We start from the raw sequence: 10000 nt of genomic DNA on the forward strand, positions 1-10000 counted from the left end.
CAGGAGGGAGGTGCTTGATGACGCCCACAGGAGGGAGGTGCTTGGTGACGCCCACAGGAGGGAGGTGCTTGGTGACGCCCACAGGAGGGAGGTGCTTGATGACACCCACAGGAGGGAGGTGCTTGATGACGCCCACAGGAGGGAGGTGCTTGATGACGCCCACAGGAGGGAGGTGCTTGATGACGCCCACAGGAGGGAGGTGCTTGGTGACGCCCACAGGAGGGAGGTGCTTGATGACGCCCACAGGAGGGAGGTGCTTGGTGACGCCCACAGGAGGGAGGTGCTTGATGACACCCACAGGAGGGAGGTGCTTGATGACGCCCACAGGAGGTGCTTGGTGACGTGGCTGAATGCTGCAGATGGTGCTGTGTGGCGGGGGAGGAGGCACCACAAGGGTGCTAGGTGACAAAGACTGAATGCTGCAGACGGTGCTGTGTGGCGGGGGAGGAGGCACCACAAGGGTGCTAGGTGACAAAGACGGGCACTGCAAGGGTGCTAGGTGACGCAAGAGCGCCGTAAAGGGGCCATAGGTGACGCAGAAGGGTACCTCAAGGGTGCTAGGTGACGTAAGAGGGCATTACAGGGGCGCTAGCCGACACAAAAGGGCAGTATAGGGATGCTAGGTGACACAGAATGACTCTACAGGGGTGCTAGGTGACGCAAGTGGGTCCCACAGGGGTGCTAGGTGACAAGGAGGGCCCCCTCAGGACTGCTAGATGAGGCAGGAGGCACAGGAGCTGTTAGGTGACGCAGGAGGGCCCTAAGGGCAGCTAGGTGACGCAGGAGGGCCCCATAGGGCTGCTAGGTGACGCAGGAGGGCCCCATAGGGCTGCTAGGTGGCACAGGAGGGCCCCATAGGGCTGCTAGGTGGCACAGAAGGGACCCATAGGGCTGCTAGGTGACGCAGGAGGTCCACCCAGTGGTGCTAGGTGACGCAGGAGGTCCCCACAGGGCTGCTAGGTGACGTAGCTGAGTGGCGTCTGGCGTATGAGGCGAGTCAACACGGGACGAGCCACTGGTTAAAGGTGTACTGACGGCTGGTGGCTGTGTATCTTGTCTTACATACACTCATACACACAGATACACTTACACATGCACTCACACACACAGTCATACACTTACACATACACTCACGTACACAGTCATACACTTACACATACACTCACACACACAGTCATACACTTACACACACACTCACGTACACAGTCATACACTTACACAGACACTCATACACACAATCATACACTCACATATACACTCATATCCAGAGTCATACACTTGCATATGATCTGATGCATATATATACACACATACTCGTACATATATGCAGAGAGAGAGAGAGAGAGAGAGAGAGAGAGAGAGAGAGAGAGAGAGAGAGAGAGAGAGACAGACAGACAGACAAATATTTTGCCTGAGTTTCATTGGTTTCAAATCAAGTGTTGGTTTATATACAACCTTAAAACACCCATCTACAATATACCTTTACATACGTACGTACGTACACGTGACTAATAAACACACACACACACACACACACACACACACACACATTAGTTGGGTCGCATTTTCCAGAGAGAGCTTGAGGGGTCACACGATCATTAAAGGTCGGGTTTGACGGGGTCATAATTAGCCAACACGTCCATAAGGTTGTGTATTAGAGAACAAACTTCTAATTTTTTTCTTTCCCCTTAAGGCAACAACATGTTTGCTCCGGGATGACCTGGCGATGAAGCTGATGGGGATTTGTAAGCTCGGCCCAGAGAGGGAGGGAGGGAGTGGATTGACTGGAGAGTGGAGCTGGGTGATGCATGGAGAATTAGGGAAGAAGACAAAAAAGAAAGAAATATAGAATTTAGACAATAAATTGATGACGGTGGTCGTGAATATTGAGGGTAAACGGAGGCCATCTCTCTCTCTCTCTCTTTCTCTCTCTCTCTCTCTCTCTCTCTCTCTCTCTCTCTCTCTCTCTCTCTCTCTCTCTCTCTCTCTCTCTCTCTCTCTCTCTCTCTCTCTCTCCCTTGGGGGCCTTGAGGGCATGATGGGGGGAGGGGGAGAGGTAAGGTCAGGTCACGTCAGTTTGACCCATTGCATAGGGAGAGGGGAGAGAGGGGAGGGGAGAGGGGAGATGAGGGGGAAGGGGAGAGGGAAGGAGGGGAGGGAAAGAATGAAAACGACCCCTCCACCTATTAAATGGAATCCCTCTCCTCTCTCTCTCTCCCCACACATCCCTCCACCTCTTCCCCCACACCCCTCCACCCCATTACTTTGAATCTTCCCCTTTCCTCCCAAACTCCCCTTTCCTCACCCCCTTTCCCTCACCCATCTACCAAATGGTAGACAATATACCATTGGTTGACTCCTCCTTCGGTGTGTGAGTGTCTGGGGTGCCTCAGTGTGGTTGTGGCCTGCCTCAGTGTGGTTGTGGCCTGCCTCAGTGTGGTTATGGCCTGCCTCAGTGCGGTTGTGGCCTACCTCAGTGCGGTTGTGGCCTGCCTCAGTGTGGTTGTGGCCTGCCTCAGTGTGGTTGTGGCCTGCCTCAGTGTGGTTATGGCCTGCCTCAGTGCGGTTGTGGCCTGCCTCAGTGCGGTTGTGGCCTGCCTCAGTGTGGTTGTGGCCTGCCTCAGTGTGGTTGTGGCCTGCCTCAGTGCGGTTGTGGCCTGCCTCAGTGCGGTTGTGGCCTGCCTCAGTGTGGTTGTGGCCTGCCTCAGTGTGGTTATGGCCTGCCTCAGTGCGGTTGTGGCCTGCCTCAGTGCGGTTGTGGCCTGCCTCAGTGTGGTTGTGGCCTGCCTCAGTGTGGTTGTGGCCTGCCTCAGTGTGGTTGTGGCCTGCCTCAGTGTGGTTGTGGCCTGCCTCAGTCTGGTTGTGTCAGCAGAAATCCGGAAATTTCGTCTCAGATATCCGAAGGTCACCTCACACATCCGTAGGGGGTTCCCTCCCTTCCCTCCCTCCCTTCCCTCCCTTCCCTTCCTCCCCTCCCTTCCCTTCCCTCCCTCCCCAGATACCCCATCCTCCCCCTCAAGTGATCCCCGCTGATCTTGGAGTTGTGGTGTTGCTGTCGGTTACGTGGAAAAGACACACACACACACACACACACACACACACCTCTAGCCGTACTCTGCTCTCTCTCTCTCTCTCTCTCTCTCTCTCTCTCTCTCTCTCTCTCTCTCTCTCTCTCTCTCTCTCTCTCTCTCTCTCTCTCTCTCTCTCTCTCTCTCTCTCTCTCTCTCTCTCTCTCTCCACCCCTGGGGCTTCTGAGGGTGTGTGTGTGTGTGTGTGTGTGTGTGTGTGTGTGTGTGTGTGTCTGTGTGTTTATCCCGTGGTAAGCGAGGCTTGAGGCGTCGCTCTCCTCTGCCTCTCCCAGACGCTACGGAGAGATCTCGGTGGTCCGGTGGGAAAAACAACCCCACACACACACACACACACACAGACCACACGAGAAATAAACATCTTGGAATATATATATATATATATATATATATATATATATATATATATATATATATATATATATATATATATTGGAAAGGCTCACAATTTTGCGCGTGATCAAGATATTCCTATGAGTCCACGGGGAAAATGAAACACGAAAAGTTCCCAAGTGCACTTTCGTGTAATAGTCACATCATCAGGGGAGACACAAGAGAGGAATATAACAGTCAGTTGATATATATCGAAGAGACGAAGCTAGGACGCCATTTCGTAAACGTTTCATTTTCCCCGTGGACTCATAGGAATATATATATATATATATATATATATATATATATATATATATATATATATATATATATATATATATATATATATATATATATATATATATAAGCAAAGGATGTACGTATGTATGAAGACTTGGTGTTTGGCAATATTCTCCATCCCATTAGGGCCACTTTCAGCCTCCCATGATAAATAATTTGAGTCCGAGCCTCGTAAGTTAGAGAACCGAGGGCTGGGGCGGGTCGTTGGTTTAAATTGACCCACAATTGGGTCATTCCCTTCACCCTGTTCGTTGAACCCCCCCCCCCCTGTTTATTCTACGAGGGGGAGGGAGGGATGAGGTGGGGGGGGGGGGAGAGGTAGAGGGATGGGCTGGGTTGGGGTGTTGTGGTTGGGGAGGTCAGCTTGCTCCAGGGGGCACCTGCCAATCACGACAGATTGGATGGATTGGGTCTGCCCAACGAGTGATTGATTGGTGACGGGATCTGTGTTTTGAAGTGCGCGGCTTCGCTGTCTATGTCTCTCTCTCTCTCTCTCTCTCTCTCTCTCTCGAGAGAGAGAGAGAGAGAGAGAGAGAGAGAGAGAGAGAGGGAAGGGGAGCTGTGGTTTCGGTGCATTACACATGACAGCTAGAGACTGAGTGTGAACGAACGTGGCCTTTGTTGTCTTTTCCTAACGCTACCTCACACTCTGAGAGAGAGAGAGAGAGAGAGAGAGAGAGAGAGAGAGAGAGAGTAAGAGACTTTGCCCTTCCTTTCTTCTACCGCTTTTAAAGGGACGGCGTCTTTGGCATGAGTCCTGAGGCCAGAACACGTAGCTTAGACCTTGTGGGGTCTGTGTATGTGTGTATATATACATATGTAACTCTCTCTCTCTCTCTCTCTCTCTCTCTCTCTCTCTCTCTCTCTCTCTCTCTCTCTCTCTCTCTCTCTCTCTCTCTCTCTCTCTCTCTCTCTCTCTCTCTCTCTCTCTTACATTAAAGCATAACCAAGACTTAAGAAGAGGGCGGGAGAACACTCGACACATCATGTGAACTTAACCTTAAACATGATGCTCTAGCCAGCATGGATGGCCAGCACGGGCGATGGTGGCTTCCTCTCCTCTCCTCCACCCTCGGCTTTCACAGTCTCCGCCAGTTGTCCTCGCGATGTCGTAGGACTTGCTGTAGGATTCTTGCCGTACTAGAACCCTTGGCACCATGCTGTGGGGATCCTGTGACACTAGAACTCTAGAAACCGTAATATAGGAATTCTAGGAAACCTCCCTGTGGGGTTTTACTAGATCTAGATAGGTATCTGTGGGGTTCCTAGAAAACTAGACACCTTCTGTAATGTCCTTGGTGCTCTTAAAGCGTCTCCTTTGAGTGTTGCAAGACGCATTTTATTTCCCCTCCATGTCCTAGGATTCACCCTAATATCTCCCCAGTGTCCTGTGATTCGTGTAGTCTCCCCACAATGTACCACGACTCATATAGTCTCCCCATGATGTCCTACCACTCACCTAGTCTCCCCATGATGTTCTGCCACTCACTGAGTCTCCCCATTGTGTTCTACGACTCATTTAGGCTCCCCATTGTGTTCTACGACTCATTGAGTCTCCCCATTGTGTTTTACGACTCAGCCTCCCCATTGTGTTCTACGACTCAGCCTCCCCATTGTGTTCTACGACTCATTTAGTCTTCCCATTGTGTTCTACGACTCATTTAGTCTTCCCATTGTGTTCTACGACTCATTTAGTCTTCCCATTGTGTTCTACGACTCACTGAGTCTCCCCATTGTGTTCTACGACTCACTGAGTTTCCCCATTGTGTTCTACGACTCATTGAGTCTCCCCATTGTGTTCTACGACTCACTGAGTCTCCCCATTGTGTTCTACGACTCCTTTAGTCTCCCCGTTGTGTTCTGTGACTCACCTACTCTCCCCTACTCCCATAGTCGTAGCTAATCTCCCTGTAATATCCTACGTCTCACCTACTTTCCTCACAAATACTCTTCAACACATCTAGTCTCCCCACAAAGCTCACCTGGTCTCCTTACAACGCCCCAGGACTCACCTGACTCCCCTCGTTCCTTCAGGTCGCGCGAAGTGGCCTTCACGGTGCCGCCAACGGTGTCTCCCTTGTCTCCCCGGCGTGGGCTAGGAGAGTGTTCTCCCCTCTCCCCAAGGCGGATGGGGTCAGGGGACACGACCCCCGTGGGGAGTGAGTACGGTGGGGACTCTCGCACGACCACGCCCTCCCCTGGGGCCTTCAGAGGTTCCTTCACCGACCTCTCCGCAGTCTCAGGTCAGTACAGCTCACATCGAAGTCCAGGTCTTCGACTTCGATGTCCACAAGACGAGTGGCGCCTTAAATCACCATGTTTTTTCATAGTTGTCAACACCTGTTAGAATATATGTAGAACATCAGAACTCCTTTATATGTAAGACAGAACTCCTTTATATGTAAAGACAGTAGAACTCCTATATATAAGCCATCAGAACTTTGTATGTAAGACATTAGGACTTTTAAACTTGGGAGATTAGAACTATATATATGTCGGCCTTTAGAACTCTTGTATATCTAGGACTTTAAAACTCCTTCATGTCTAAGATATTAGAAATCCTTTACACACTGAGACGTTAGAAAATCCTTATGTATTAGACACTAGAACTTCTTCATTAGAAAGTAAGGTATTAGACTATAGATAGATCCACTCCTTTCCCACCGCTGGCTTTCTGTCCACCGACTCCACCCATCTCTCACGAAGCTTCTTATCCCTAGTTCCCTCCCACGTCCACCATGTACCACCCACTCTCTCGCCTCTTATTTTGACAACCCTGAGCTTTAATCAAGTCAAGTGTGAGACAGTCAGGGAGGGAAGGGGGAGGGAAGAAGCTCTTTACCCCCCCCCCCCCAAAAAAGAAAGGGGGGGTAGACACCCTTTCAGACCTCGGGATCGCCTCTGGCCCGAAATAGCAGAGTGGTCTTAATGACGTTGGCACCCTGAGGATGTGGAGCCTCCTGGGGAGAAAAGAGATCTCCTGAAAATGGAAAATGATAGGGTTACCTTGGGCTTGAGTGGTCTATACGATGGACGTGTAAATACATCATAAGAAAAAAAATAAAGTAAAAAAGGAGAGGGGTCGCTTCTCTTAAGCTATGTCCTCCCACCGAGAGTGTAGGTAGAGGAAAAAGGACATCAGATGAAAGAAATGATGATTTAGAAATGATATTCTTAAAATAGAGAGGAAAAAGGACGTCAGATGAAAGAAATGATTTAGAAATGATATCATTAGAATAGAGAGGAAAAAGGACATCAAAGAAATGATGATTTAGAAATGATATCATTAGAATAGAGAGGAAAAAGGACATCAGAGAAAGAGATGATGATTTAGAAATGATATCATTAAAATATAAAGGAAAAAGGACATCAAAGAAATGATGATTTAGAAATACTATCATTAGATTAGAGAGAAAAAAGGACATCAAAGAAATGATGATTTAGAAATGATATCCTTAAAATAGAGAGGAAAAAGGACATGAAAGAAATGATAATTTAGAAATGATATCCTTAAAATAGAGAGGAAAAAGGACATCAAAGAAATGATGATTTAGAAAAGCTATCATTAGAATGGATATATAAAGGACGTTAAAGGATTTGAGAAGAAAACGAGCTAAAGGACTTTATGTTGAGTAGGAGTGTGTAGTTCACTAGGCCGATATCAGGGTCCCATTAACAGTATTAGGCCGCCTTATGCCGTCATCAGACCTCCTAGAGGGCAATAAAGAGCAATACGACCCACGGAGACGACTCCCATCAGAAAAATGATGTGATGTTCAGCCAAACTCGAAGTCGTGTACACACCAGACGACAAACACACCAACAAATACACCAGTACCAACAACAAACACACCAACAAGCATACCACAAACACAAACAAAAAAAATTGCCATAACTATACCAACAAATTCACCAACAAACACACCAAGAGACGCACCAACAAACATTTTCAAAACATACGCGAGCAAAAACACCGACAAACACAGCAGCAAACACACCAACAAGCATATCACAAACACAAACAAAAACTTTGAAAAAATATGCTATAACTATGCCAACAAATTCACCCACAAACACACCAAGAGACGCACAAACAAACATTTTCAAAACATACGCGAGCAAAAACACCGACAAACACAGCAGCAAACACACCAACAAACATACCACAAACACAAACAAAAACATTGAAAAAATATGCTATAACTATACCAACAAATTCACCCACAAACACACCAAGAGACGCACCAACAAACATTTTCAAAAAATACGTTAACAAAAACACCGACAAACACAGCAACAAACACAGGCAGGGCGCCGGGCTGAGTCATAAACCTTCTAACTTCATAAGTACCTCACAATCACGTTGGACTTGACTGTTGCATTAGGGAAAATGACCGCTTTCCCATAGTGTGTGGTGGTGGTGATACTGCTCTGTTACACTGTGTGGTGATACTGCTCTGTTACACTGTGTGGTGATACTGCTCTGTTACACTGTGTGGTGATACTGCTCTGTTATACTGTGTGGTGATACTGCTCTGTTACACTGTGTGGTGATACTGCTCTGTTATACTGTGTGGTGATACTGCTCTGTTACACTGTGTGGTGATACTGCTCTGTTATACTGTGTGGTGATACTGCTCTGTTACACTGTGTGGTGATGCTGCTCTGTTACACTGTGTGGTGATACTGCCATGTTACACTGTGTGGTGATACTGCTCTGTTACACTGTGTGGTGATACTACCATGTTACACTGTGTGGTGATACTGCTCTGTTACACTGTGTGGTGATACTGCTCCGTTACACTGTGTGGTGATACTGCTCTGTTACACTCTGTGGTGATACTGCTCCGTTACACTGTGTGGTGATACTGCTCTGTTACACTGTGTGGTGATACTACCATGTTACACTGTGTGGTGATACTGCTCTGTTACACTGTGTGGTGATACTGCTCTGTTACACTGTGTGGTGATACTGCTCTGTTATACTGTGTGGTGATACTACCATGTTACACTGTGTGGTGATACTGCTCTGTTACACTGTGTGGTGATACTGCTCTGTTACACTGTGTGGTGATACTGCTCTGTTACACTGTGTGGTGATACTACCATGTTACACTGTGTGGTGATACTGCTCTGTTACACTGTGTGGTGATACTGCTCTGTTATACTGTGTGGTGATACTGCTCTGTTACACTGTGTGGTGATACTGCTCTGTTACACTGTGTGGTGATACTGCTCTGTTATACTGTGTGGTGATACTGCTCTGTTACACTGTGTGGTGATACTGCTCTGTTATACTGTGTGGTGATACTGCTCTGTTACACTGTGTGGTGATACTGCTCTGTTACACTGTGTGGTGATACTGCTCTGTTATACTGTGTGGTGATACTGCTCTGTTATACTGTGTGGTGATACTGCTCTGTTACACTGTGTGGTGATACTGCTCTGTTATACTGTGTGGTGATACTGCTCTGTTACACTGTGTGGTGATACTGCTCTGTTACACTGTGTGGTGATACTGCTCTGTTATACTGTGTGGTGATACTGCTCTGTTACACTGTGTGGTGATACTGCTCTGTTACACTGTGTGGTGATACTGCTCTGTTATACTGTGTGGTGATACTGCTCTGTTATACTGTGTGGTGATACTGCTCTGTTATACCGTGAGTGAATACTGCTCTGTTATACTCTGTGGAACAATCGCCTCGCTACATACAACATGTGGAGCCATCCCATCCTTTCTCCGTCCACGACAAGGCAACACAAAGCAACCTTAAGGATCCGGATCCACTAATAAAGTCGTACATGAATGGCTCTTCCAGTCATCCCGCTCATATCACTGTACTCCTCCCTCTCTCTCTCTCTCTCTCTCTCTCTCTCTCTCTCTCTCTCTCTCTCTCTCTCTCTCTCTCTCTCTCTCTCTCTCTCTCTCTCTCTCTCTCTCTCTCTCTCTCTCTCTCTCTCTCTCTCTCTCTCTCCTTTATGGTAAACAAAGCAGGAATGTCTACCTAATCAATTAGACTGGTTCCGCTTAAAGTTGGAGGGACGGCTATATGGTCCTTCATAAGTAACTAAGACAGGCCTTCAATTATTCACTTCTTGTCACTGTGTCTCTCCCTCTGGACCTCCTGTTCCCTAGCCTCTGTGTGTGTGTGTGTGTGTGTGTGTGTGCGCGCGCGCGTGTGTGAGTCTTGACTTCCCCTGTGAGTGAGTACTGATACACACACACACACACACACACA

General features: G+C 47.9%; 1 protein-coding gene across 3 annotated transcripts in view; it reads left to right on the plus strand.

The window, feature by feature from the left end:
• The window catches only part of LOC139763473 (synaptotagmin-15-like), a 178007-nt gene that overhangs the window by 125880 nt on the left and 42127 nt on the right, over positions 1-10000 (plus strand). For all 3 annotated transcript variants that reach the window (XM_071689564.1, XM_071689565.1, XM_071689563.1), the window contains one exon: positions 5793-6001. In XM_071689564.1, coding sequence (XP_071545665.1) covers positions 5793-6001 — 209 coding nt within the window. The remainder of the gene's footprint in view (positions 1-5792; positions 6002-10000) is intronic.

The sequence above is a fragment of the Panulirus ornatus genome, chromosome 47 (assembly GCF_036320965.1).
Source record: "Panulirus ornatus isolate Po-2019 chromosome 47, ASM3632096v1, whole genome shotgun sequence".
In the NCBI taxonomy this organism is placed as follows: Eukaryota; Metazoa; Arthropoda; class Malacostraca; order Decapoda; family Palinuridae; genus Panulirus; species Panulirus ornatus.